This window comes from Pelodiscus sinensis, unplaced genomic scaffold (genome assembly GCF_049634645.1).
Source record: "Pelodiscus sinensis isolate JC-2024 unplaced genomic scaffold, ASM4963464v1 ctg117, whole genome shotgun sequence".
NCBI lineage: Eukaryota > Metazoa > Chordata > Testudines > Trionychidae > Pelodiscus > Pelodiscus sinensis.
The window spans coordinates 5,831-33,149 of NW_027465911.1; the positions used below are offsets into that span (position 1 = coordinate 5,831).

At 70.1% G+C, this 27,319-nt stretch overlaps 1 protein-coding gene across 6 annotated transcripts; it reads left to right on the top strand.

Annotated features, from left to right (window-relative positions):
* On the top strand, window positions 1-27,319 carry LOC142824830 (NFX1-type zinc finger-containing protein 1-like). Of its 6 annotated transcripts, none has more exons than XM_075916588.1 (14): window positions 1-69; window positions 753-2,128; window positions 2,629-2,785; window positions 3,492-3,617; window positions 4,797-4,942; window positions 5,970-6,104; window positions 6,190-6,280; window positions 6,540-6,669; window positions 7,970-8,089; window positions 8,518-8,672; window positions 9,663-9,808; window positions 11,225-11,335; window positions 19,737-19,832; window positions 21,187-27,319. In XM_075916588.1, exons 2-14 carry the CDS (start codon window positions 773-775, stop codon window positions 24,505-24,507), a joined length of 6,090 nt encoding a protein of 2,029 aa, XP_075772703.1. In that variant the 5' UTR covers window positions 1-69; window positions 753-772; the 3' UTR covers window positions 24,508-27,319. The 6 variants fall into 6 exon arrangements, with proteins under 6 accessions (XP_075772703.1, XP_075772706.1, XP_075772707.1 ...); XM_075916589.1 differs by having other exon boundaries at window positions 8-69; window positions 756-2,128; XM_075916591.1 differs by lacking the exon at window positions 11,225-11,335.

The following is a 27,319-nucleotide window of genomic DNA, read 5'->3' on the forward strand; positions in this document are numbered from 1 at the left end:
CAGCTCAGCCAGAGCAGCACCAGGGCAGGACGAGAGCTGCCAGCAGGACCTGCCTGGCTCAGCAGCAGGGTAGGTGCCAGGGCTGGGGTGTAGGGAGGCGGGCGCCAGCCTGGCAACGTGGGGATCGTATTTGCTCTGGGCGCTCGGTTCTGTTGCCTGTGATTGCTACTGTCCTGTGGTAACTCCGTGTGCGTGCCTCAGTTTCCCTGGGCCGATACCTAGAGGGTGATGGGAATTTTGGGCTGGTGCTTTTTGTAACCTGAGCCTGGGAGGGGAGTGTGACCAAGGGACCTCTTCTGCCAAGGAAGCTGCTGGGTCAGGCTGGGCTGGCTTGTGGGACAGGGAGGGGGGCAGGGCCTGGCTCCGCCCCCCGCCCCCTCCCCAAGCTGGCCTGGACTCTGTGCTGCACCATGTCCCTGGGAGCCCCCCTGGCTGCGGGGGGGGGTAGGGCCGGGGCACTGGTAGGCAGAGGGGTCGACTGTCCGTCTGGGGACAGCGCCGGGCAGGGACGGAGCGGAGCCTGGCAAGGGGCTCAGGCCCAGGATGTGACCAGGGGTTCGGGGCGCTCAGGGCAGGGGCGGCACCTGGCATAGGTCTGGCCCTGCCCCCTGCGCGGAGTCCGCAGGCCTGGGGGCGCTAGGAGGCCGCGCTGGGGGTCCCGTTCTGCTCGCTGGAGCTGGGGGGGCCGTGGCTCAGCCCGGGCCGGGCGGGTCCTGGGGCTCGCTCTGCAGCGTCGCTTCCTCTGCTCGCAGCAGCGCCCCCGCGGGGAGCCATGTCGGGCCAGAAGAGGCCGTGGCCAGCCTGGCCCGACCGGGCCTGGGAGCCGGGGTCGCCGAAGGCCGCCCGGCTCTCCCCGGAGCCAGGGCCCTGCCGCAGGACGGATCCCGGCGCCATCCTCAGTGACGTGGAACGGCTCTGCGACCACAGCCCCCAGCAGCTCCTGCCCTTCCTGCTGCAGCACGACCACCAGCTGGGGCAGGTGATGGACAGCCCAGGCCTGAGCCCGGCCCAGGTGTACACGCTGCTGCGGGCCCTCAAGGCGGCGGTGGAGAGCGCGGGGGACCGGGAGCAGCTCCAGCCGGTCCTGGCCCTGGCGCTGCAGCCAGCGTTCGCGCTCCGGAGCCTGCTGGGCTTCATTGCCGAGCTGGAAACCTTCCAGGCCCAGGAGGGGTGGATCTCCCAGGCGGTGATGGAGGACACGGTGGCCGCCCTGCACCACCTGCTGACGGCCTGCCCCGAGCAGACCCGGACCCTCCTCTGCCACCCCGTGGACCTGCTCTTCGCCGCTGTCCAGAGACTGCGGAGCCGCGGCTTCCAGTTCACCTGGATCATCCAGAAACGGCTGCACGACACCAAGCGCCTGGCGGACGCGGCCTTCCCGCGGCACAGCGAGCCCCCGGCCACGCCCGCCTGGCGGGAGGATTTCCACGCCATCCCCGTCTTCCCCACCCCCGAGGAGCTCTTCGTGGGCGCGGGGCCCGGGCTGCAGCGGAACCGCCCCGTCGGGCCGTTCGAGAGCGCCACCGCCTACCTGGACACGCACTTCCGCCTGCTGCGGGAGGACTTCGTCCGGCCCCTGCGGGAGGGCATCTCGGCGCACTTCTCCCTGCCCAGCGTGTTCGGGGGCGCCGGGCGGCCGAGGGGGCAGCTGCGGCTCTATCGCCATGTGCAGCTGGTGAAGGCGGGGACCTCCCCGGCGGGGGCCGTGTACCTGGCCCGGCTCCCGCGCGGGGCCGCTCCGGCCTCCTCCAAGCGGCTGCTCAGCGGCTCCCTCACCTGCCTCATCTCCGACGACTGCGCCCAGGTGCTGTTCGGCACCGTGGTGGGGGGCAGCCAGCAGGAGCCCCCGCGGGGGGCCGTGTGGCTGGACGTCAGGGCCAACCACCGCGACCTCCTGAGGCGGCACCTGGGCCGGACCAGCTTCACCATGGTGGAGTCGCCGGCCTTCTTCGAGTCCTACCAGCACGTGCTGGAGGGGCTGCAGGAGATGGACCCGGCCCGCGTGCCGTTCCGCCGCTACGTGGTGCAGTGCCGCACCTCCATCCTGCCGCCCGCGCACCTCGGGGACCACGCGGCCTTTGACCTCTCTGGCCTGCGGCCCCCACAGCCCCCGGGGGACACCGCCGAGGTAGGTCCGGGGGGGGTCAGTCCCCTGCACCGCCGTGGCCTTGGGCAAGGCGCTCTGTGCCTCAGTTTCCCAGCAGCAACACGGGGAAGCCAAGAAACTCACTGAACCTCCGAGTCTGGTCGCGCTTTGCGCCCCGTGCGGGGAATCCAGGCCCGGCGACTGGCCATGGGGGGGGGCTGAGCTGGGGGCATCAGTGGGGGAGGGGCGAATGGGCTGAACTGGGGGTGGAGGTGAGGAGGTGATTGGGGGGAGGGGCTATGCTGGGGACAGGATCAGGTGGGGCTGAGCCAGGAGTAGAGGTGGGGGGGGCTGAGGTGGGGCAGAGTTGAGCTGGGGGGTTGAGCTGGGATGGAGGTGGGGGAGTTTGAGCCAGGGGGGCAGGGCCAGATGCCGTGGCGAGGGGCATGTCTGCACCTGGCGCAGTCCCCCGCCTCCGCGCTGCCCCTGTGCACGTGTGGGGCTGTGGGGGTGGCCAAGCACACGCCGGACTCGGCTTGCAGGGGCCCGGGAGCGCGGGGGACCTGAGGGCCGTGAGCCCGGGCGACTCCCACGTCTGGGCTCCAGAGACGTTTCCGCACTTGGACGAGTCGCAGATCCTGGCCATTCGAATGGCCCTGAGCAGGGAGTTTGTGCTGATCCAGGGCCCGCCGGGGACAGGTGAGTGGCCAAGCGCCCTCGGCCCCCCGCCCCCCCCCCCCGGGGCTCCCCGGGCCTGCTCCTTGCCCCTGCCCCTGCCCTCCATACCCCTGACCCAGCTGGGGCCTTCCCCAGCCCCTGCCTGCACCAGGCCCTTCCCCTCCCAGCCCGGCCCGGCCCGGCCCGGCCCTTCCCCTCCCACGTGGCTGGTGGCTGGCGTGGGCTCCCCTGGGTGCTAGCCGCAGCCCTGTCGCCCAGCCGCTCCCTGCCAGGCTGTCACCAAGGGGGGGACTGGGCCCTGCCCCAGCTGGCCGGGTCCTTGGCTCCCAGGGACCCAGCGCAGCACAGACTGGTCTGCACAGGGAACAGGAGTGGCCCGGGCAGCCCGGCTTGGGGGGGCAGAACCAGGGCCCTGCCCCCTCCCCCAGCCCAGACACCCTCCCACTACCAGCAAGGGGCCCCGCCCCCTCCTTTGCCCCTTCCCTGGCCAAAGGGGGTCACCTGGGCACCCCCCCGCCAGGCTCAGGTCACAGAGCGCCTGGCCAGTGTGAACGCGCTGGGCCGGGGCAGTGCCCGCGTGGAGCCCCCCCTGGAATCCCCCTCCCCCCCGCTGGAGAGTAGTGCACTGCCCAGGGAAACTGAGGCACGCACACGCCCGGGGTTACTACAGGACAGTACCAATCGCATGCAACCCAAGGAGCTGCACAATCCCCACCTCCTTCCACAGGCAAGACCTTCCTTGGGCTGCAGCTGGTGCAGATCCTGCTGAGGAGCCGGGCGGAGTGGGGGAGGGACCAGAGCCCCCTCTTGGTCGTCTGCTACACGAACCACGCGCTGGACCAGTTCATGGAAGGTGCCTGTGGCTGCCAGGCCAGGCCCTGGGCGGCGCGGGCCTCCCGCAGCCCCTCGCATGGCCAGCGCGCAGCAGAATTCGCCACGGCTGCACCACTGCCCTGCCCTGCCCCTCGGAGGGGTGTGGGGCTGAGTGGCTGTTTGCTGGGCGCTAAGCCCTGGGTCTGGGCGACCCCGTGGCGGGTGCTGAGCCCTGGGTGTGGGTTGGGGCAGCCCTGTGCCGGGCGCTGTGTGCTGGGTCTGGGTAGGGGCGACCCCGTGGCGGGTGCTGAGCCCTGGGTGTGGGTTGGGGCAGCCCCATGTTGGGCACTGGGTGCAGGTCCGGTGGCCTCATAGCGGGTGCTGGGTCCAGGTCTGGGCGGTCCCGTTGCGGGCTCTGGGTCCAGGTACGGGTGGCCCCGTGGCAGGTGCTGGGTCTGGGTCTGGGCAGCCCCGTGGCAGGCGCCGGGTGCGGGTCTGGGCGGCCCCGTGGCGGGCGCTGCGTGCGGGTCTGGGCGGCCCCGTGGTGGGCGCCGGGTGTGGGTCTGTGGCCCCGTGGTGGGCGCTGGGTGCAAGTCTGTGGCCCCGTGGCGGGCACCGGCTGCGGGTCTGGGCAGCCCCGTGGCGGGGGCCGGGTGCAGGTCTGTGCGGCCCCGTGGCGGGCGCCGGGTGCGGGTCTGGGTGGCCCCGTGGCGGGCGCCGGGTGCGGGTCTGGGCGGCCCCGTGGCGGGCGCTGGGTGAGGGTCTGGGCGGCCCCGTGGCGGGTGCCGGGCGGCCCCGTGGCGGGTGCCGGGCGGCCCCGTGGCGGGTGCCGGGTGCAGGTCTGTGGCCCTGTGGCGGGCGCCGGGTGCAGGTCTGTGGCCCCGTGGCGGGCGCCGGGTGCGGGTCTGGGCAGCCCCGTGGCGGGCGCCGGGTGCGGGTCTGTGGCCCCGTGGCGGGCGCCGGGTGCGGGTCTGGGCAGCCCCGTGGCGGGCGCCGGGTGCGGGTCTGTGGCCCCGTGGCGGGCGCCGGGTGCGGGTCTGGGCAGCCCCGTGGCGGGCGCTGCCGCTCTCCCTGCACAGTCCCATGGCTTCGAGCCCTGAGCCATCCTGTCGCTGGGCTTGGCGAAAGGCCAGGTCCGCCTGCCTCCCGCCCCCACGGCGCCCAGTGGTCCCAGGCCACATCGGCCTGGCTCAGCCCCCGCCTGCCTCGCCCCCCGCAGGAATCCTGCGCTTCCAGCCCTCGGGCGTGGTGCGCATCGGGGGCCGGAGCAGGAGTGACAAGATGGCCACCTGCTCCCTGAGGACCCTTCGCCGGCAGCAGCTGCCGAGACTCCTGGGGGCCGCGGAGAAGCAGCAGTTCGGCTCGGTACGTCGCCCGCGCGGGCAGCTGGAGCCTGGGCGTGGGGTGGGCACTGGGCTGGCCGGGCTGCTTCGCCCCCTCCTGCATCCCCGGCATTCCCCGCACACGGCGCTGCCGGACGGGTAAGGGGGGGCCTGCCCTGAGCTCACACGCAGGGCGCTGCCCGGGGACGGGGCTCACCAGTGCTTGTACCCTGAGCCGGGGGGGCTGCCCCGCCCCTTGCCCCCAATCAGACGGCTGCCCCGTGTCCCGAGCCGGGGGCTGCCCCGCCCCCTGCCCCCAATCGGGCGGCTGCCCCGTGTCCCGAGCCGGGGGCTGCCCCGCCCCTTGCCCCCAATCGGGCGGCTGCCCCGTGTCCTGAGCCGGGGGCTGCCCCGCCCCTTGCCCCCAATCAGACGGCTGCCCCGTGTCCTGAGCCGGGGGCTGCCCCGCCCCTTGCCCCCAATCAGACGGCTGCCCCGTGTCCCGAGCCGGGGGCTGCCCCGCCCCTTGCCCCCAATCAGACAGCTGCCCCGTGTCCCCAGCCGGGGGCTGCCCCGCCCCTTGCCCCCAATCGGGCGGCTGCCCCGCCCCCTGCCCCCAATCGGGCGGCTGCCCCGTGTCCCCAGCCGGGGGCTGCCCCGCCCCTTGCCCCCAATCGGGCGGCTGCCCCGTGTCCCGAGCCGGGGGCTGCCCCGCCCCCTGCCCCCAATCGGGCGGCTGCCCCGCCCCCTGCCCCCAATCGGGCGGCTGCCCCGTGTCCGCAGCCGGGGGCTGCCCCGCCCCCTGCCCCCAATCGGGCGGCTGCCCCGTGTCCCCAGCCGGGGGCTGCCCCGCCCCCTGCCCCCAATCGGGCGGCTGCCCCGTGTCCCGAGCCGGGGGCTGCCCCGCCCCCTGCCCCCAATCGGGCGGCTGCCCCGTGTCCCGAGCCGGGGGGCGGCCCCGCCTCCTGCCCCCAATCGGGCGGCTGCCCCGTGTCCCCAGCCGGGGGCTGCCCCGCCCCCTGCCCCCAATCAGGCGGCTGCCCCACGCCCGCATCCCGTTTCCGCCCCAGGTGCTGAAGGCCCTGCGGAAGCGGAAGAAAAGCATCACCTACTGCGCCGCGGTGCTGGAGCTGCTCCGCCGCGGGATCCTCTCGGACGCGGAGCTGGCGGCGGAGATGCACGACGATCACCTGGAGCACTCCTGGGTGAGGGGGGGCGTGGACCCAGCGCCAGGGCGGGGCTCCCCGGCCCCGGGCCCCGTCTCAGCGCGCTCTGCTGGGCTCTCCACAGCGGGCGGGGCGCTGCGACATGCTCGGCTGGCTCAAGATCGACCCGGCGCCGCGGAAGCTGCCCCAGCCCCAGGGCAGAGCCAGGAAGGCAGGTGGGTGGCCGGGCAAAGGGCGGGGAGCTAGGCAGGGCTGGGCGGGGTGGCTGTAGGGGGCAGGGCCCGTCCTTCAGCCCGAGGGGCCCTTGGAGGCTAGAGCCAGACACCCCGTCCTGAGGGGCTGGTCTCTGCCAGGCCGGGCCAGGCACTGTGGGCTCCCAGCCTGCTCGGGTGGCCAGATGGCAGGGGAGGGGCTGCGGGGCGGGGGACCAAGCCCCACAGCTGGGCACATCTGGCCTCCTGCCCCTCGGCCCAGGCCCGGAGGAGCCCTGGCAGTCCCACCGTGACGAGCGGGCCCTGGATGACGAGGACGACGTGGGCCCTGCCGAGCGGTGGCAGAGCCTAGCGGAGGAGAAGTTTGCCTACGTCGTCCCCGCGGAGGGCAGGTAGCGCCCGGCCCCGGGCCTGTGACAGATCAGCACGGCCCCGGCCGCCCGCCACAGCTGGGCTCCATGGGCAGGACGGGGACGCTGGGTCTGGCTGGGAGCCACCACCGCCCCCTCCGGCAGCCATGGCGAAGCTCCGGCCGGCCGGGCGGGGACGTAGGGTGGGGGCTCAGCCCTCAGCCAGCGCTCGCCCTGCCCCTGCCCCAGCCGTGCCCCGGCCTCCTCCGGCTCCTTTCCCTGCGCCGAGCCCTCGAGCCTCCCCCCAGCCCCTCCACACCTGGGGCTGCCAGGTGTCCGGCTCAAGCTGCACAGTCCGGCCCTTGAGCGCTCTGTCCAGGAACCTCACCGAGGAGACACCGGCCAGAGGCACCGGGCGCTTTCCCGCGAGGCCCGTTTCATCGTTACCAGGAGCAGCGGGACGGCGCCGCGACCTGCCCGGCTGGGCAACGCGCTCGCGCCCGTCCGCGTGTCTGCCAGCCAGGCGGTGCGCAGCTGCGCGAGGGGGGCGGGGTGGGATGGACTCCCCCCTGTGCCCCGCCGGGACCATGCGCGGGACGGGCAGTGCCCCCGGTATCTGTGTGTGCCTGGGCCCACCCTGCTCCCCGCGGGCCAATTCACCCCCCTCCCCGATACCTCCCGGCCAGCTCCGCTTCCCCCGCCCCTCTCCCAGCCAGCCCTGCTCCCCGCTGGCTGGTTCACCACCCCGATCCCTCCTGGCCAGCCCTGCTCCCCCCGCCCCTCTCCCAGCCAGCCCTGCTCCCCGCTGGCTGGTTCACCACCCCGATCCCTCCTGGCCAGCCCCGCTCCCCCCGCCCCTCTCCCAGCCAGCCCTGCTCCCCACGGGCTGGTTCACCCCCCCCGATACCTCCTGGCCAGCTCCGCTTCCCCCGCCCCTCTCCCAGCCAGCCCTGCACCCCCCGCCCCTCTCCCAGCCAGCCCTGCTCCCTGCCAGCCAGTTCCCCCCCATCTCCCCCAGCCAGCCCTGCTCCCCGCCGGCCAGTTCCCCCCCATCTCCCCCAGTCAGCCCCGCTCCCCCCTGCCCCTCTCCCAGCCAGCCCTGCTCCCCGCCGGCCAGTTCCCCCCCATCTCCCCCAGCCAGCCCCGCTCCCCCCCGCCCCTCTCCCAGCCAGCCCTGCTTCCCACCAGCCATCTGGTAACCCTGTCTGCGCCAGGCAGGGGAGAGCTGGGGCCGGGCCCGGGGCCCCTGGCTGTTCGAACGGGGCGGGGAGCCCTGTTACCAAGGGGGGGGGTCCTCCAGAGCAGGACGTGCGGCTCAGTCACTGGTCAGCCTCTCCCTCAGCTCGGGCCACGAATGGACGCGCAAGTGCCTGGAGGAAGGCGACATCATGACGGACGAGGACCTGGCGCACGTCAGAGACGTCGGGGAGCTGCGGCTGAGGGATCGCTGGCGGCTCTACAGGTCTCCCTGCCCCCGCGGGGCCTCTCCCCGCCGGCCCGGACCTCTGGGAGAGGAGGGGCCCCGCCAGCCTCCAGCCGCAGGACCCCGGGCGCGCAGGAGGGGCGGTTCGCACACCAGGCCGCCCTCGGGTCTGCAAGAGCCACAGCCGGGGCACGGGCCCCAACAGCTCCGGCTGGAGCAGGCCCTGCTCTTCGTGGGGGGGGGGCACTGGGTGCGTGAGCGAGGTCCTTGCTCTCCGTGCAGGCTGGACAGGCCGGCCTGGGCTGCGGCCTGAGACCTGCGGGAACGTGAGGCAGGCAGGCGGAGCCGGACGGCCCCCGGGGGACGAATCAGCCGCTGAGCTCCGGGATCCCACAGCCCTGGGGCCAGGAGCCGCCCTGGGTGGGCTGGGTGCCGTGACCGGGGCCCCTCTCCGGCTCTGCACGCAGGAGGTGGATGCTGGCCTACGAGCGGGCGCTGACGGAGAAGCTGGCGGAGAAGATGCAGGAGTACGAGACGCAGGCAGCCCAGCTGGCGGAGCTGACCTTCCAGGAGGACCTGCGGGTGCTGGAGCGTAGCCAGGTCATTGGCATGACGACTACAGGTGAGACCAGTACCACCCTCCCCGGGGCCTGGCCCGCCCTCAGCCACGCAGCTCGCCGGTCCCTGCAGGCGGGCAGAGGAGACCCCGCCCGGGCGAGACAGGACCAGCCCCAAACCCAACCCAGCCCGCTTTCTGGGACCGAAACGGCCCCGAGCCGGCTCCGGGCTGCACCCACGTGGGGCCCTCAGCCGTGTCAGCAGCCTGCATCCTCCAGGGCAGGGCCCAGCTGCCACTGCTGCACCCACGTGCCCACAGGGCAGGGCGAAAGGGCTGTGCCCAGAGCGTATGGGCCCTGTGCCTCCGGCGGGGCTGCTCCAGTTCCCGGAGACCAGCGCTAGAGATTCCACAACCCCCCGGCAACTTATCCCAGCGTTTCACCCCCCTGACAGGCAGGAAGTTTTCCCTAGTGTCCGACCTCAACCTCCCTGGCTGCAGTTTGAGCCCCTTGCTGCTTGTCCTGTGCTCAGAGCCCAAGGGAACAAGTTTTCTCCCTCCTCCCTGTGACGCCCTTTTAGATACTTGGAAACCGCTCTCATGTCCCCTCTGTCTCCTTTCCAAACTGAACCAGCCCGATTGCTTCGGCCTCCCTCCTCGCTCCTGTTCTCGGGCCTTTCCTCATTCTCGTTGCTCTTCCCTGGACCCTCTCCAGTTTCTCCTCGTCTTTCTGGAAATGCGGGGCCCAGAACCGGACCCAGCGCTCCAGCTGAGGCCCAACCGGCGCAGAGCAGAGCCAGAGCCCCTGCCTGGCAGAGCAGCGCCCCCCCCCCACTGGTCCCACTCATTTTTTCCCCACCCAAATGCAGAATAAATGTTGTTCTGTGGCTGTGCACCACCAGTAGAAACACCTGTTGCCAGCTGGGGGCGCTCTGCTGGGCTGCTGGGCGGCCCCCCCAAGCGCTCGGTGTCCAGGGAACCCTGCCCCACACGGGGGACCCCCCCGCCAGGCTGCCCTCTCCCCGGGTGCTCACGCCCTTTGCTCCTTGCTGCCAGGGGCTGCCAAGTATCGGAAGCTCTTGCAGAAAGTCCAGCCCCACACGGTGATTGTGGAAGAGGCGGCAGAGATCCTGGAAGCTCACGTGCTAACCTCTCTCACGCCGGCCTGCAAACACCTCATCCTGATTGGAGATCACCAGCAGGTAAATGCACCAGCCCCGTCCTCCAAGTGCCGCTCCTGCCACAGCTACCCTCGCGCAGCCCCAGGGATCCCATCCTGCCCGTGGCACGCCCCCCGGCACGCTGCACAGGCCCAGGACACGGCCCGTGGCACGCCCCCCGGCACGCCGCACAGGCCCAGGACACGGCCCGTGGCACGCCCCCCGGCACGCCGCACAGGCCCAGGACACGGCCCGTGGCACGCCCCCCGGCACGCCACACAGGCCCAGGACACGGCCCGTGGCACGCCCCCCGGCACGCCGCACAGGCCCAGGACACGGCCCGTGGCACGCCCCCCGGCACGCCGCACAGGCCCAGGACACGGCCCGTGGCACGCCCCCCGGCACGCCGCACAGGCCCAGGACACGGCCCGTGGCACGCCCCCCGGCACGCCGCACAGGCCCGGGACACGGCCCATGGCACGCCCCCCGGCATGCCGCACAGGCCCGGGACACGGCCCGTGGCTCGCACCCCGGCACGCCGCACAGGCCCAGGACACGGCCCGTGGCACGCCCCCCGGCACGCCGCACAGGCCTAGGACACGGCCCGTGGCACGCACCCCGGCACGCCGCACAGGCCCAGGACATGGCCCGTGGCACGCCCCCCGGCACGCCGCACAGGCCTAGGACACGGCCCATGGCACACCCCCCGGCACGCCGCACAGGCCCAGGACACGGCCCGTGGCACGCCCCCCGGCACGCCGCACAGGCCCAGGACATGGCCCGTGGCACGCACCCCGGCACGCTGCACAGGCCCAGGACACAGCCCGTGGCACGCCCCCCGGCACGCCGCACAGGCCTAGGTCACGGCCCGTGGCACGCACCCCGGCACGCCGCACAGGCCCAGGACATGGCCCGTGGCACGCCCCCCGGCACGCCGCACAGGCCCGGGACACGGCCCGTGGCACGCCCCCCGGCACGCCGCACAGGCCCGGGACACGGCCCGTGGCCGGCCAGCCCGTGACACCGGATCACTGGCTGGGAGCAGCACATGGCTTTGGTGGGAAAGTTGAGCCGTGGGCGGGCACCTTCCTTAGAGCGAATCCACCAATGCAGGAGCTGAACGTGCTCAAGCAACTTTGCCCTTCTGGGAAGTGGCTGGTTGCTCCTTGCTCTGCGGTGGGCACAGCAAAAGCCCCCCTCTCCCCCGCCCAGGGCTGTCTCGTGGCAAAGCAAAACCTCCATGCCCCTCCTGCCAGCATGGTGTGTGTGGGGGCGACCCCTGTGCCAGGCCCCCTGGGAATTCCCTGGGCCGTGTCCATAGTCTGGTCGAGGCAGCCGCCATGGGGTCCCCCAAGGTGCGGGGTCTGGGTGGCCCCCCCGAGCTGTCCTACAGCTGGGACAGCTCCACCCCGCCCCGTGGCTGGCCAGGGCGCACACCCCACTGGCTCCGTTTTCCAGCTGCGGCCCAAGCCCGCCGATTACACCTTGGAGAAGAAGTTTTTCCTGGGCATCTCCCTGTTTGAGCGCATGATAAATAACCAGGTCCCCTATGTGCAGCTGCTCTACCAGGTGGGTGATGCTGCCGTGGCGCGGGGGGGCGGGGCCTGAAGGCTGGACCGGTCGCTCCCCACTGCCCCACGCGGGTGGGGCAGGAAGGCACCGAGGCAGGTTTGTCATTGAAGGAAGCCCCTGAACAGTCGGCGCCAGATGCCTCCGAGCCGCCCTGCGCTTGTACCGGGGCGGTCGATAGCGCCGAGTCACTGTTGCCCCCAGGCTGGCCACAGAGCTACGCCGAGGTGCCCAATGTTTGCAGGCAGAAATGAACAGTCTGTGCTACAGCCTGCACACACGGACTCACGCGCTCATGACACGGCCCGCATGCACTGACACGTTAACGACACGGCCCGCACGCACGGACTCACGCGCTCATGACACGGCCTGCATGCACCGACTCACGCGCTCATGACACGGCCCGCATGCACCGACTCACGAGCTCGCAACATGGCCCGCATGCACTGACACGTTAACGACACGGCCCGCACACACGGACTCACGCACTCATGACACGGCCCGCACGCACGGACTCACGCGCTCATGACACGGCCCGCATGCACCGACTCACGAGCTCGCAACATGGCCTGCATGCACTGACACGTTAACGACACGGCCCGCACACACGGACTCACGCGCTCATGACACGGCCCGCATGCACCGACTCACGAGCTCGCAACATGGCCTGCATGCACTGACACGTTAACGACATGGCCCGCACGCACGGACTCACGCGCTCACGACATGGCCCGCATGCACCGACTCACGAGCTCGCAACATGGCCTGCATGCACTGACACGTTAACGACACGGCCCGCACACACGGACTCATGCGCTCATGACACGGCCCGCATGCACTGACACGTTAACAACACGGCCCGCACGCACGGACTCACGCGCTCATGACACGGCCTGCATGCACTGACACGTTAACGACACGGCCCGCACGCATGGACTCACGCGCTCACGACATGGCCTGCATGCACTGACACGTTAACGAGTTGGCCCGCACGCACGGACTCACGCGCTCACGACACGGCCCGCATGCACCGACTCACGAGCTCGCAACATGGCCTGCATGCACTGACACGCCAATGACACGGCCCGCCCACACAGACTGACACGCCAACGACACGGCCCGCACGCACCAACTCACGCACTTACAACACGGCCCGCATGCACCGACTAACATGCTCACGACACGGCCCACATGCACTGACATGTTAAAGACACGGCCTGCACGCACGGACTGACGTGCCAACGACATGGCCCGTACGCACCAACTCACACGCCAAAGACACGGCCCGCACACACGGACTGATGCACTATAGATATGGCCCACACGCACTGACTCTCATGCCCATGACCTGGCCCGCATGCACCAACTCACGTGCCGATGACACGTCCCACATGGACTGACTCACACTCGAACAGCACGTCCCACCAACGACTCGGCCTGCGCGCACCGCCTCACGCACCGACTGACATGCTGATGACACGTCCCGGACACGCCAATGACATGGCCCACGCACCGACTGACATGCTGATGACACGTCCCGGACACGTCAATGACATGGCCCACGCACCGACTGACATGCTGATGACACGTCCCGGACACGCCAATGACATGGCCCACGTGCCGACTGACACTAACAACACGCTGGGTGCTGCCCCTTGGCCTTTCCTCCCGCACTCCCTGCCGCGGCCTCGCCTTCTCCGCTCGCACCCAGCGCCTGTGGCGCTCAGTGGGCGCCCGTCCGGTGCTGGGGGAGGCAGCCACACACGGCAGGGCCTCGGTCGGCGCTAGCGGCTCTGGTGCCCAGACACACGGACTTGCAGACGGACGCCTGCTTGTGAAACGGCCGGTTCCTGGCAGCGTGACTCCTGCTGACTTTGCTCCAAGCCCCAGGCCCCAGCGTCAGGCGCGTCCTTCCTCCTGCACCCGGGAGGCGCGGCTTCAGCACGGAGCCTGTTCTAGGCGCCACACGCGCAGCCAGGCCACGGAGCCCAGCTGCCCTCCCTCGGACAGAGCTGAGCAGCCCCCTTCGATGCCTGCCCCCGCCCCCACCGGTCAGCGGCTGCTGGGTGCAGAGCCGGCCCCCCGCAGTGCTGTGCAGCCCCTCCGGCCCCTGCCCCTTCGGTCCTGGCTGGGGTCCTGGACCCAGCCCAATGCCACGTCCGCCATGAGGCCTGCCGGCGATAGCCCTGAATCCCGGTGTCGCACAGGCAGGCACGGGGCAGATGCCGGAGGGCAGGGAGCAGGTCACAGCGGGCGGAGCGGTGGGATCACACTGCATCACTGGAGAACACGCCCTGGGGACGAGTGGGCCACGTCACACACGTGCACGGCCCCTTCGCCCTAGCGGAGCCCCCAAAGGGAACAGAGAGTCCGGGGCTCCCCTCCACGTGCCCCCCAAGGCCAGGACGGACAGTGTCGTAGCCGGGCACAGCTGGGAGTGTCCCTCCGTGCCCCCCTCTGCCGCCAGTGGCTGAACGGCCGGAGCTGAAGACCGGTGGCACGGGCCTGGCCCCGGCGACCGAGTCAGCTGGCCAGTTCACCGGCTGGCTGCAAAGCTTCTTCCTAGCAGGGCAATGGGCCCACAGCTCATGGTGGCCCGTCCATGGCTGCAGCCGCCCCCTGCTTCCCCAGGACCTCGTCCAAACAGAGCCCAGGGTGCTCTGGGCTGAGGCCGTGTACCTGAGCCCAGCATTGCTGGGGGCTAGTGCACCGCGGGGCGGCCCCGTTGCAGGCAGCTGCACCCCTTCCGGCTCCCCTGCAGCAGACACGTTTCCAGAACAGCTGCAGCCTCCAGCCCCAAAGGCAGCCAACTAGCCCAGCGCAAAGAGAATCAATAGGTCAGGCAAACGCCCCCTGTCCACACGGCGCCATGCGCTGGGTCACGCCGACGGCCCCACCCGGCAGTGGGGAAGAGAGGCGCTGGGCAGCGGCGTGGGAGGGCTGTGCCGTGGGCAGACAGCGGGTGCAGCGGTGGGTTGCAGCGGGGAAGAGAGGCGCTGGGCAGCGGCGTGGGAGGGCTGTGCCGTGGGCAGACAGCGGGTGCAGCGGTGGGTTGCAGTGGGGAAGAGAGGCGCTGGGCAGAGGCGTGGGAGGGCTGTGCCGTGGGCAGACAGCGGGTGCAGCGGTGGGTTGCAGCGGGGAAGAGAGGCGCTGGGCAGCGGCGTGGGAGGACTGTGCCGTGGGCAGACAGCGGGTGCAGCGGTGGGTTGCAGCGGGGAAGAGAGGCGCTGGGCAGCGGCGTGGGAGGACTGTGCCGTGGGCAGACAGTGGGTGCAGCGGTGGGTTGCAGCGGGGAAGAGAGGCGCTGGGCAGAGGCGTGGGAGGGCTGTGCCGTGGGCAGACAGCGGGTGCAGCGGTGGGTTGCAGCGGGGAAGAGAGGCGCTGGGCAGAGGCGTGGGGCGGCTGTGCCGTGGGCAGACAGCGGGTGCAGCGGTGGGTTGCAGCGGGGAAGAGAGGCGCTGGGCAGAGGCGTGGGAGGGCTGTGCCGTGGGCAGACAGCGGGTGCAGCGGTGGGTTGCAGCGGGGAAGAGAGGCGCTGGGCAGAGGCGTGGGAGGGCTGTGCCGTGGGCAGACAGCGGGTGCAGCGGTGGGTTGCAGCGGGGAAGAGAGGCGCTGGGCAGCGGCGTGGGAGGGCTGTGCCGTGGGCAGACAGCGGGTGCAGCGGTGGGTTGCAGCGGGGAAGAGAGGCGCTGGGCAGGGGCGAGGGGCGGCTGTGCCGTGGGCAGACAGCGGGTGCAGCGGTGGGTTGCAGCGGGGAAGAGAGGCGCTGGGCAGCGGCGTGGGAGGGCTGTGCCGTGGGCAGACAGCGGGTGCAGCGGTGGGTTGCAGCGGGGAAGAGAGGCGCTGGGCAGCGGCGTGGGAGGGCTGTGCCGTGGGCAGACAGCGGGTGCAGCGGTGGGTTGCAGTGGGGAAGAGAGGCGCTGGGCAGAGGCGTGGGAGGGCTGTGCCGTGGGCAGACAGCGGGTGCAGCGGTGGGTTGCAGCGGGGAAGAGAGGCGCTGGGCAGCGGCGTGGGAGGACTGTGCCGTGGGCAGACAGCGGGTGCAGCGGTGGGTTGCAGCGGGGAAGAGAGGCGCTGGGCAGCGGCGTGGGAGGACTGTGCCGTGGGCAGACAGTGGGTGCAGCGGTGGGTTGCAGCGGGGAAGAGAGGCGCTGGGCAGAGGCGTGGGAGGGCTGTGCCGTGGGCAGACAGCGGGTGCAGCGGTGGGTTGCAGCGGGGAAGAGAGGCGCTGGGCAGAGGCGTGGGGCGGCTGTGCCGTGGGCAGACAGCGGGTGCAGCGGTGGGTTGCAGCGGGGAAGAGAGGTGCTGGGCAGAGGCGTGGGAGGGCTGTGCCGTGGGCAGACAGCGGGTGCAGCGGTGGGTTGCAGCGGGGAAGAGAGGCGCTGGGCAGAGGCGTGGGAGGGCTGTGCCGTGGGCAGACAGCGGGTGCAGCGGTGGGTTGCAGCGGGGAAGAGAGGCGCTGGGCAGCGGCGTGGGAGGGCTGTGCCGTGGGCAGACAGCGGGTGCAGCGGTGGGTTGCAGCGGGGAAGAGAGGCGCTGGGCAGAGGCGTGGGAGGGCTGTGCCGTGGGCAGACAGCGGGTGCAGCGGTGGGTTGCAGCGGGGAAGAGAGGCGCTGGGCAGAGGCGTGGGAGGGCTGTGCCGTGGGCAGACAGCGGGTGCAGCGGTGGGTTGCAGCGGGGAAGAGAGGCGCTGGGCAGAGGCGTGGGAGGGCTGTGCCGTGGGCAGACAGAGGGTGCAGCGGTGGGTTGCAGCGGGGAAGAGAGGCGCTGGGCAGAGGCGTGGGGCGGCTGTGCCATGGGCAGACAGCGGGTGCAGCGGTCGGTTGCAGTGGGGAAGAGAGGCGCTGGGCAGAGGCGTGGGAGGGCTGTGCCGTGGGCAGACAGCGGGTGCAGCGGTGGGTTGCAGCGGGGAAGAGAGGTGCTGGGCAGCGGCGTGGGAGGGCTGTGCCGTGGGCAGACAGAGGGTGCAGCGGTGGGTTGCAGCGGGGAAGAGAGGCGCTGGGCAGGGGCGTGGGGCGGCTGTGCCGTGGGCAGACAGCGGGTGCAGCGGTGGGTTGCAGCGGGGAAGAGAGGCGCTGGGCAGAGGCGTGGGGCGGCTGTGCCGTGGGCAGACCGCGGGTGCAGCGGTGGGTTGCAGCGGGGAAGAGAGGCGCTGGGCAGAGGCGTGGGAGGGCTGTGCCGTGGGCAGACAGCGGGTGCAGCGGTGGGTTGCAGCGGGGAAGAGAGGCGCTGGGCAGCGGCGTGGGAGGGCTGTGCCGTGGGCAGACAGCGGGTGCAGCGGTGGGTTGCAGCGGGGAAGAGAGGCGCTGGGCAGCGGCGTGGGAGGGCTGTGCCGCGGGCAGACAGCGGGTGCAGCGGTGGGTTGCAGCGGGGAAGAGAGGCGCTGGGCAGGGGCGTGGGAGGGCTGTGCCGTGGGCAGACAGCGGGTGCAGCGGTGGGTTGCAGTGGGGAAGGGAGGCGCTGGGCAGCGGCGTGGGAGGGCTGTGCCGTGGGCAGACAGCGGGTGCAGCGGTGGGTTGCAGCGGGGAAGAGAGGCGCTGGGCAGGGGCGTGGGAGGGCTGTGCCGTGGGCAGACAGCGGGTGCAGCGGTGGGTTGCAGCGGGGAAGAGAGGCGCTGGGCAGCGGCGTGGGAGGGCTGTGCCGTGGGCAGACAGCGGGTGCAGCGGTGGGTTGCAGCGGGGAAGAGAGGCGCTGGGCAGGGGCGTGGGGCGGCTGTGCCGTGGGCAGACAGCGGGTGCAGCGGTGGGTTGCAGCGGGGAAGAGAGGCGCTGGGCAGCGGCGTGGGAGGGCTGTGCCGTGGGCAGACAGAGGGTGCAGCGGTGGGTTGCAGCGGGGAAGAGAGGCGCTGGGCAGGGGCGTGGGGCGGCTGTGCCGTGGGCAGACAGCGGGTGCAGCGGTGGGTTGCAGCGGGGAAGAGAGGCGCTGGGCAGAGGCGTGGGAGGGCTGTGCCGTGGGCAGACAGCGGGTGCAGCGGTGGGTTGCAGCGGGGAAGAGAGGCGCTGGGCAGAGGCGTGGGAGGGCTGTGCCGTGGGCAGACAGCGGGTGCAGCGGTGGGTTGCAGCGGGGAAGAGAGGCGCTGGGCAGCGGCGTGGGAGGGCTGTGCCGTGGGCAGACAGCGGGTGCAGCGGTGGGTTGCAGCGGGGAAGAGAGGCGCTGGGCAGCGGCGTGGGAGGGCTGTGCCGTGGGCAGACAGCGGGTGCAGCGGTGGGTTGCAGCGGGGAAGAGAGGCGCTGGGCAGCGGCGTGGGAGGGCTGTGCCGCGGGCAGACAGCGGGTGCAGCGGTGGGTTGCAGCGGGGAAGAGAGGCGCTGGGCAGGGGCGTGGGAGGGCTGTGCCGTGGGCAGACAGCGGGTGCAGCGGTGGGTTGCAGTGGGGAAGAGAGGCGCTGGGCAGCGGCGTGGGAGGGCTGTGCCGTGGGCAGACAGCGGGTGCAGCGGTGGGTTGCAGCGGGGAAGAGAGGCGCTGGGCAGGGGCGTGGGAGGGCTGTGCCGTGGGCAGACAGCGGGTGCAGCGGTGGGTTGCAGCGGGGAAGAGAGGCGCTGGGCAGCGGCGTGGGAGGGCTGTGCCGTGGGCAGACAGCGGGTGCAGCGGTGGGTTGCAGCGGGGAAGAGAGGCGCTGGGCAGGGGCGTGGGGCGGCTGTGCCGTGGGCAGACAGCGGGTGCAGCGGTGGGTTGCAGCGGGGAAGAGAGGCGCTGGGCAGCGGCGTGGGAGGGCTGTGCCGTGGGCAGACAGAGGGTGCAGCGGTGGGTTGCAGCGGGGAAGAGAGGCGCTGGGCAGGGGCGTGGGGCGGCTGTGCCGTGGGCAGACAGCGGGTGCAGCGGTGGGTTGCAGCGGGGAAGAGAGGCGCTGGGCAGAGGCGTGGGAGGGCTGTGCCGTGGGCAGACAGCGGGTGCAGCGGTGGGTTGCAGCGGGGAAGAGAGGCGCTGGGCAGAGGCGTGGGAGGGCTGTGCCGTGGGCAGACAGCGGGTGCAGCGGTGGGTTGCAGCGGGGAAGAGAGGCGCTGGGCAGCGGCGTGGGAGGGCTGTGCCGTGGGCAGACAGCGGGTGCAGCGGTGGGTTGCAGCGGGGAAGAGAGGCGCTGGGCAGAGGCGTGGGAGGGCTGTGCCGTGGGCAGACAGCGGGTGCAGCGGTGGGTTGCAGCGGGGAAGAGAGGCGCTGGGCAGAGGCGTGGGAGGGCTGTGCCGTGGGCAGACAGCGGGTGCAGCGGTGGGTTGCAGCGGGGAAGAGAGGTGCTGGGCAGCGGCGTGGGAGGGCTGTGCCGTGGGCAGACAGCGGGTGCAGCGGTGGGTTGCAGCGGGGAAGAGAGGCGCTGGGCAGCGGCGTGGGAGGGCTGTGCCGTGGGCAGACAGCGGGTGCAGCGGTGGGTTGCAGCGGGGAAGAGAGGCGCTGGGCAGAGGCGTGGGAGGGCTGTGCCGTGGGCAGACAGCGGGTGCAGCGGTGGGTTGCAGCGGGGAAGAGAGGCGCTGGGCAGAGGCGTGGGAGGGCTGTGCCGTGGGCAGACAGCAGGTGCAGCGGTGGGTTGCAGCGGGGAAGAGAGGCGCTGGGCAGCGGCGTGGGGCGGCTGTGCCGTGGGCAGACAGCGGGTGCAGCGGTGGGTTGCAGCGGGGAAGAGAGGCGCTGGGCAGGGGCGTGGGGCGGCTGTGCCGTGGGCAGACAGCGGGTGCAGCGGTGGGTTGCAGCGGGGAAGAGAGGCGCTGGGCAGGGGCGTGGGGCGGCTGTGCCGTGGGCAGACAGCGGGTGCAGCGGTGGGTTGCAGCGGGGAAGAGAGGCGCTGGGCAGCGGCGTGGGGCGGCTGTGCCGTGGGCAGACAGCGGGTGCAGCGGTGGGTTGCAGCGGGGAAGAGAGGCGCTGGGCAGGGGCGTGGGGCGGCTGTGCCGTGGGCAGACAGCGGGTGCAGCGGTGGGTTGCAGCGGGGAAGAGAGGCGCTGGGCAGCGGCGTGGGGCGGCTGTGCCGTGGGCAGACAGCGGGTGCAGCGGTGGGTTGCAGCGGGGAAGAGAGGCGCTGGGCAGGGGCGTGGGGCGGCTGTGCCGTGGGCAGACAGCGGGTGCAGCGGTGGGTTGCAGCGGGGAAGAGAGGCGCTGGGCAGCGGCGTGGGGCGGCTGTGCCGTGGGCAGACAGCGGGTGCAGCGGTGGGTTGCAGCGGGGAAGAGAGGCGCTGGGCAGAGGCGTGGGGCGGCTGTGCCGTGGGCAGACAGCGGGTGCAGCGGTGGGTTGCAGCGGCTGTCAATGCCCCACGGCGCGATCTGGCGGCGGCTTTGGGGGATGCGCCCGTCTCCGCATCACAGGCCTAGCAGCGACCAGTGCGGGAGGCGGACCCGGAGCCGGGCGGCGGTTCCAGCAGCAGCGCTCCCAAAGCCGCCCCGCTGGCTCTCAGCCCTGCGCCCCGTTCCTGTCCCGACAGCACCGCATGCGCCCCGAGATTTCCCAGCTGCTGGTGCCGCTCTTCTACAAGCGGCTTGAAGACCACGCGGCCGTGGCGGACTGCGAGCCCATCAAGGTGGGTGAGGCACGAGCAGAGTGGGGAAAAGCGGCTGCCAGCCCCCGCAAGGGTGGTGGGGGCGGGACGGGGGCGCTAGCGCGGCTCCTCAAGGGGAGTCTGATTTCTTAGCCGCGCCCCACTCAAGCAATTAACAAGCCCAAGGTCCAATGAGAATCCGGCTACAGGGCTGGCTTCTCCCGGCACACGGCCCAGGCTGGGTTAATGACCAGTCTGGGTCCAGACGAGGGATGTACCATCCCGTTGACTTGGCTGCCGTGTTGTTTAGCCGCTGAACCGAGGATAGGAGGCGAGTGGGGGATGCTCCAGCCCCGCTGGTTAACCAGCTGACCCGTCACAGCCCTAGTCCGGGGGAGCCAGCAGCCTGCCGGGGAGACCCTTGGGTCCCGCGAGGGGTGTTTGTGAGCCCCGTCCGGTGGCCCTGCAGCCCTGCCCAAGGCCGGCTGGTTGCCTTCGGTTTCGTGCCATGCTCGTTGGTGGAGCTGGCTGGGGAAGGCAGAGAAACCCGCCCGGACGTGCCCGGGGAGCGGAGAGAACCCAGGGGAACGGCCCCGGCCAGGGTGGGCTCCCGCCTAGGAGGAGACATTTCGAACTCCCCACCCACGCACGTGCGGGCCCAGGCCTGGCGGGGAGCTGCCCGTGGCTGAGACACGCGCAGAGGGGCGCTCTGGAGGGAAAACAAACGCTCGGGGAGCCCGGAGCACAAGGCCCCCTTCCTCCCCACGGTCGCCCTCCGCGCCGTGGCTCTGACGGGTCGTTCTGAGCTACTGCCCAGGTGTGGCCGGCAGCAGCCGGACGTGGGCCTCGAGCCCTGGCTCTCTGGGAGATGACCTGCGAACAAGCAAAGCCCAGTTCACCTTGGCACAGAGTTCTGGACGTGCCCTCGCCCGCAGCCGCCGGTCGCAGGGATGGGAGCAGGCATCTGGTTAAGCAGTGACCCAGTAGCATGACCCTCGCCAAGCGATGCTCACCGGGTAATGGTTAACCGGGCCCGGCAGCAGCCCCCTTGCCCGCTGCGGGGGTGGGGGCCGGCGGAAGCCGGGTTTAAGCGGTTAACTGAGTTTGCAGCGCTAGCCAGCAGCAAGCCAGGGCTCCCCCGGGGACAGAGGGGACGCCCCGCGCAGGAGCAGCAGCTGGCGTGTTGCCGGTGCTGAAGGGCTCCCCATTTCCTCCCCGTGGCTGGTCTGACCGCACCGGTCCCCGGTATAGCAAGGGGGTTAAAGGCTCAGCAGGGGCTGTTGGCTGCTCACAGTGGGTGGCTGCTGGCTCCAGGCACAGGGCGGGTGAGACCGGCCGCTCCCTGCGCTCCCGGGACTTTACCAATGCCGAGCGTGCCGCCTCTCTCCTTCTGCAGGGCGTGGGGAGCAGCGTCTTCTTTGTCCAGCACACGGCGGCCGAGAGCCGCAGCGCCGACTCCGAGAGCTACAGCAACAGGTTTGAGGCCTCCTTCCTGGCCTCGCTGAGCAGATACCTCCTGCACCAGGGCTACGCCGCCAGCCAGCTCACCGTTCTGACCCCCTACCACGGCCAGGTGCTGAAGATCCGTGGGCTGATGAAGAGCAGCGGCATGGGGGACGTGGCTGTCCACGCTGTGGACGACTTCCAGGGGGAGGAGAACGACATCGTCCTTCTCTCGCTGGTACGAAGCAACAGGGAAGGGCGGATCGGTTTCCTCCGGGATAAGAATCGGCTCTGCGTGGCTCTGTCACGGGCCAGGAAGGGCTTCTACTGCGTGGGGAACCTGGCCGGCATCGCCGCGGGGTCCACCAGCCAACTCTGGAAAGAGATTCTGCAGCTCCTCCAGGGCAAGAAACTGGTGGGGGAAGGGCTGACACTGGTGTGCCAAAATCACCCCGAGACCAAGACGGTGGTGAAGGAGAATTCGGACTTCAGCAAAGTCCCCGACGGAGGCTGCGCGCTCCGGTGCCAAACCCGGCTGGAATGTGGCCACCCCTGCCCGCGCCGCTGCCACCCGCACGACCGGGATCACAGCTTGCACGTCTGCCAGCTCCCGTGCCCCACGCTGTGCGAGCTCAACCACCGGTGTCCCAGGAAGTGCCATGAACCTTGCCAGCCTTGCTCCGTGGCTGTGGAGAAAGTCATTCCAAAGTGCGGGCACAGCCAGACGGTCCCCTGCCACCTGCCGGCCGACCGCTGGGTCTGCCAGGAGCCATGCCGGCAGCTGCTGGAGTGTGAGCACCCGTGCAGGCGCAGCTGCGGGGAGCCCTGCAGCCGCTCCAAGTGCGTGGAAATGGTGGACGTCACGCTGCCCTGTTCCCACGGAACGAGAACCGAATGCTACAGGCAGAAAACGCCTCTCAAATGCCTCGAGACGTGCAAGCAGGAACTCGAGTGCGGACACCACTGCGGAGGGAGCTGCTTCGAGTGTGTGCAGGGCCGGCTGCATGCCCACTGCCGTAACAAGTGCACCAGGGTCCTTCTGTGCTCGCACCAGTGCCAGGAGGCGTGTTTCGAGAACTGTCCGCCGTGCAAACGAAAATGCCCCAACACGTGCAGGCACAGCCGCTGTGATAAGACCTGCGGGGAGATCTGCTTTCCCTGCGTCCAGCCCTGCTCCTGGAAGTGCAGGCACTACCGGTGCACGCGGCCGTGCTCAGAGACGTGCTCTCGCCCCCGCTGCGACGAGCCCTGCCAAAAATCCCTCACGTGCAGCCACCCCTGCGCAGGCCTCTGCGGAGAGCCCTGCCCGCCCAAGTGCCGCACGTGCCACCGCGGTGAGCTGCAGGAGATATTCTTCGGCACCGAAGATGAGCCGGACGCCCGTTTCGTGCTCTTAGAAGACTGTGGGCACATTCTGGAGGTGCAGGGCCTGGACCGGTGGATGGATGGCGAGCCAGAGGGGACGGAGGCCCAACACGTCCAGCTGAAGCTGTGCCCCAAATGCGCGACGCCCATCCAGCACAACACGCGCTACAACAACGTGATCAAGGGCATCCAGCAAAAAATCAAGGATATCAAGCTGAGGATTCAGGGGAGCAGGGAAGAACTGGAAGCTGGAAAGCAGCAGCTGCTGCTCCGGCTGAGCAGCGACCGAGACCTCGTGGCCTGGGCTGGCATGGAAGGAAGGATTGCGAGCGCTGCCTCTCGTCAGAGCCTTCTGGATTTGGAGAACACCCTCAATTTCCTGGCGAGTCTCTCCAGGCTGAAGCAGCAAGCGAAGACGTGCACGGCGGCGCGAGAGCGCAATTTGCGCAGGCAGATCGAGGCGGTGGAGAGCTGGCTCAGCAGGAACCGACACGCCTTCACGGCCCAGCAGCGCAGGGAGTGCAGGAGCGAGATCAAGAGGCTCTCGTACCTGGGAAACATCTTCGAGCGGCTGAGCGGCTACGAGGGCAGGTCGGCCGAGATCGGCCCCGGCGCCCGGGCGCTCGCTAACGAAGCCGTCGGCCTCCTGCAGCAGCAGGCGCCTTTCACCCAGCGCCAGGAGGAATCGCTCCGGTGGCTGCTGGAGGAGATTGAGGAGCAGCTCCCTGCGGCAGGGCTGCGGCTCTCCGAGGCCGAGCGGGTCATGATAACAGAGGCCATGCAGTTCGGCAGAGGCCACTGGTACCGGTGCCCTCAGGGCCACTTGTACACGATAGGGGAATGCGGCCGCCCAATGCAGCAGAGCAGCTGCCCGGAGTGCGGCGCTGCCATCGGGGGGCAGGCCCACACCCTCACCGCGGGGAACACGGCCGACGACCACATCCTGGCCCCAGCTACGCCCGAACCCCGGCTACAGGATAGTATCTTAGCTCTGCTCAGCCATCCGCCAGGGTCAGCCAGCCTCTGCCCCTCCGGCCCGCCCCCTTGGGCGCCCAGCCCCCACCCCCAGCCTGACTCACTGCCCGGCCCCCACCCCCAGCCCGACTCAGTGCCCCCTCGGGCGCCCGGCCCCCACCCCCAGCCTGACTCACCGCCCGGCTCCCACACCCAGCCTGACTCACCACCCCCTCCGGTACCCAGCCCCCACCCCGACTCTCCTCAGACGCCCAGCTCCCACCCCCAACCTGACTCACCGCCCCCTCAGGCACCCAGCCCCTTCCCCGACTCTCCTCAGGTGCCCAGCCCCCACCCCCAACCTGACTCACCGCCCCCTCAGGCACCCAGCCCCTTCCCCGACTCTCCTCAGGTGCCCAGCCCCCACCCCCAACCTGACTCACCGCCCCCTCAGGCACCCAGCCCCTTCCCCGACTCTCCTCAGGTGCCCAGCCCCCACCCCCAACCTGACTCACCGCCCCCTCGGGTGCCCGGCCCCCACCCCCAACCTGACTCACCGCCCCCTCAGACACCCAGCCCCTTCCCCGACTCTCCTCAGGCGCCCAGCCCCCAGCCCCAACCCCAACCCGACTCACCGCCCCCTCGGGTGCCCGGCCCCCACCCCCAGCTGGACTCACCGCCCCCACTGGCTCCCGGCCCCCACCCCGACTCACTGCCCAGCCCCCAGCCCCAACCCCAGCCCGACTCACCGCCCCCTCGGGCGCCCAGGCCCCCTCCTCAGCTGGTCTCGCCAGCCTTTCCACCCCACTCCCCTCCAGCCCCCTCGGGCATTGACCTTGCTATGCTCCTGCCCGCTCTCGGGAACCGCAGGCCTCGAACCCGGGTCCAGGCGCGTGCCAGGCAAGGGCCCTACTTCTTGCGCCAGCCTGCGGCGAGGCGGGGAAAGCGGCGCTAACACCCCGCCCCGAGGTGGCTGGTCAGGGACAGCCAGCAGCCCCCCGCCCTGGCTCCTCACAAGCTCCCTCCCCCCGCTGCCGGCTCTGGCTTCCCGCCCGACGCGGCCTTGGCCCAGGGTGCGACTCTTGTGCCCGACCCTGTTCTGGGCTCCGGCCCGGAGGCGCTTTGCTCAGCCCCAAGTCTGGCAGGACGTGCTGCTGCACCTGACCGGAGCATGGGCCCTGCTGGGCCCTCCGCTGCCCCCCAGGAACACGCTGCTGCCCTCCAGGCTGAGAACCAGGCTGGGCCCTGCAGACGGACCCTGGCTCCCTGGGGGAGCCCAGCCCAGCACGCTAACTGGGAGGGCTGATAACTGGGTCCTGGCCCGGCCTCCCCCTGCTCCGAGCCGCATCCCCACACGCTGACCCGTGGGGCTGCTTCCCTGCGAGCGTTCGCTACCCCAGTGACGAACTGCCAGGGAACGCCGGGCTCGGCCCCTTCCTACGGCACCCGGTTTGGACACTCGGCCGCCGCCACGGCCTGGAGAAACGTCCCACTGCCCCGTCAGCCGTGGCTCCATCGCCAGGAGGCATTCAAGGGCACGGGCGGACTCCTGCCAGCGTGGAGGCCTTTCTGGATCAGGGTTTCAGGGCAGGCGCCAGGCTTCGGGAACAGCCCAATGCAGGGAGCCTCGGTCTCCATTCGCCACCTGCCCCAGGCAGACCTCAGACTCGAGGCAGGCTGGCTCTGGCCAAGCCGGGCACGTAGACGCGGCCAGCCCCGCAGGCATGTGACCGTGCCAGAGCGAGGACACCTCCCTCTGCTGTGGAGCGCAGGACACGGTGTGCAGGAGTCTGACCAAAGTCTCCTTCGGCCGCACCTCCGGCTCCAGGGGATGCTCTCGGAAGCCCTTAGCCCTCCCCGCGTCTGTCAAGTGCCCTGTAACTGCGCAGCCCGCCGGACAAGCGGGGCCGCGACTGACTCGGGACCGGGGTCGTTTCATGGCTTTCTCCAGAGCCCAACGTCGCACTCCAGGGTGCAGCCTGGTCCAGTGAGGGGCCTGATTGTTCACCTGCCCCGCAGTCTTGGGTGCCTCGAAGCTTCACTGTGGTAGCTCCCAGCCTGAGCATCTCTGAGGGGCCAAGTCCTGGGCCAGCGGCTCTAGCGCCCGCCAGCTGCCAGCCACACTCCTTGGTTACTAAACTCCCAGGCCACCTGTGTGGGGGAAGTTCGGCTCAGCATGAGCGAGAGCCTGGTCCAGGGCTATTCTATAAATCCACTTCCGCCCTGCCCGACGACTCCCCGGCCACCTGCCCCCAGCTCGTTTCTGGCATTTTTATCCCATGCGCTTAGATTCCAAAGCAGAATGGATCCAGGGCCACAAGCGTGGACAGCCCCCGCTATGGCACAGAGGTAGCGCTGGAAACCGTATAATCCACTGGCCGTGTGTGCGCATGGATCAGGGCTGCATTTGAACTTCGATGTAAACCTGTGCTACGAGGGCAGTCAAGGGACTTAATGGCCCAGTACTCAGGCCGATGATCTGTGAATAGACGGGTTTTTCCTGGAAGCCTGGGCTCAGGGGCTGTGGTGGGTCCTACCAAGACATGTAGCCAAGTCAGCTGATGCGAAGCCCCATCTTGGAGGTTGCACTTTTCCATGGAGAGTGAGAGAAGGTTTAACCGAGCACAAAGGATTCCCGCCTTTGCCTGTCCCGTGTAAAGGCGGGAGACCAAACAGGGGTGGCTGTCAGTCATCAGGCACCCCTGCTGACCACTCAGGGTGGCTGCTGGAAACATCCGAGACTGGCCACGGGGAGGACTGAGCCCAGCCTGGGAGGCTGTCCGGTCTGTAATGCAGCTTCTCAGAATAACTGAGGGTGCAGGATTCCATGTGTGGTGGCGCGTCGGGGGCCCCCGTCTCCTGCCCCCCCGTAGTGGCACGAACAGACTCCGCCAGCCAGTAGAACAGGGGAGTTTATTGCTTCTCCAGGGTACAGCCCAGCACAGATGGAATCTGGTTCCAGGGCAGGCCTAGGATGCCTCAGCCCCCCTTGAGAGGGGGGAGCCTGGGCCCCTAAATCCCAGCCCCTTGCTTAAGCTGCCTCCTCCATGATCCCAGACAAACTAAAAACCTCTCTTCCAGCCCTGCCCCCCAGCCAGGTGCTGGTCTCCGCCCCCCTCCCTGGGAGGCTGAGCCTGGGTGTCTGGGTTAATCCACATTTGGGAGAGTCAGTGAGAATCTCCCATCCCAGCGCAGGGGGACCCGGGTCACAGAGTAGACAGCCCCCCCTGCGCCACCCCATGTAACCAGTTTCTTAATGTATGAAGCTTCGCTGGCACGTTGTGGTTTATTTTCGCTAGTAACCCTGCATTGTTCTTGTCATGATTATGAGGGTTAGCCAGCAGCCTGGGGATTAAGGGGTTAACTACACCTAGCCAGGTGGAGTGACCAATAGGAATGTAGGTGGGATTTTTCAAACTGGGACAAAGGAATTTGGGTTTTTTTCTCTTCTCCCTTTTGTCTCTCTGAGAGTTCTCTGCAGCTACAGAGAGGGACAAGCATGTCTCTCTCTCTCCAAGACACCAGTCTTCATTTTCTGTAAGTAGGGTGAAGTTTAGGCAGTTTCGTTAGGTTTTATTGTTTTAAGGGTTGGGTATGGGATCTGAGATCTGGCACTGCCTAAAAGATGTTTTGGCTTTTCTTTGTAACTAAGTTCTAGGCCCACGGAGTTTCTCCATGAGTATATTTTGTTACCTTCCTCTCTAGTCATTATACTTGCAACCAGAATATTGTTGTAATAATAAAAGTTCTTTCTTTTCTTTTCTTAA

Bases quoted from the DNA above. Each gene is read 5' to 3' on its own strand.
- LOC142824830 (XM_075916588.1), top strand. From the start codon at position 773: ATGTCGGGCCAGAAGAGGCCGTGGCCAGCCTGGCCCGACCGGGCCTGG. The intron at 2,786-3,491 runs GTGAGTGGCCAA...CTCCTTCCACAG, and splicing joins CCAGGGCCCGCCGGGGACAG to GCAAGACCTTCCTTGGGCTG. The intron at 19,833-21,186 runs GTGGGTGAGGCA...CTCCTTCTGCAG, and splicing joins CGGACTGCGAGCCCATCAAG to GGCGTGGGGAGCAGCGTCTT.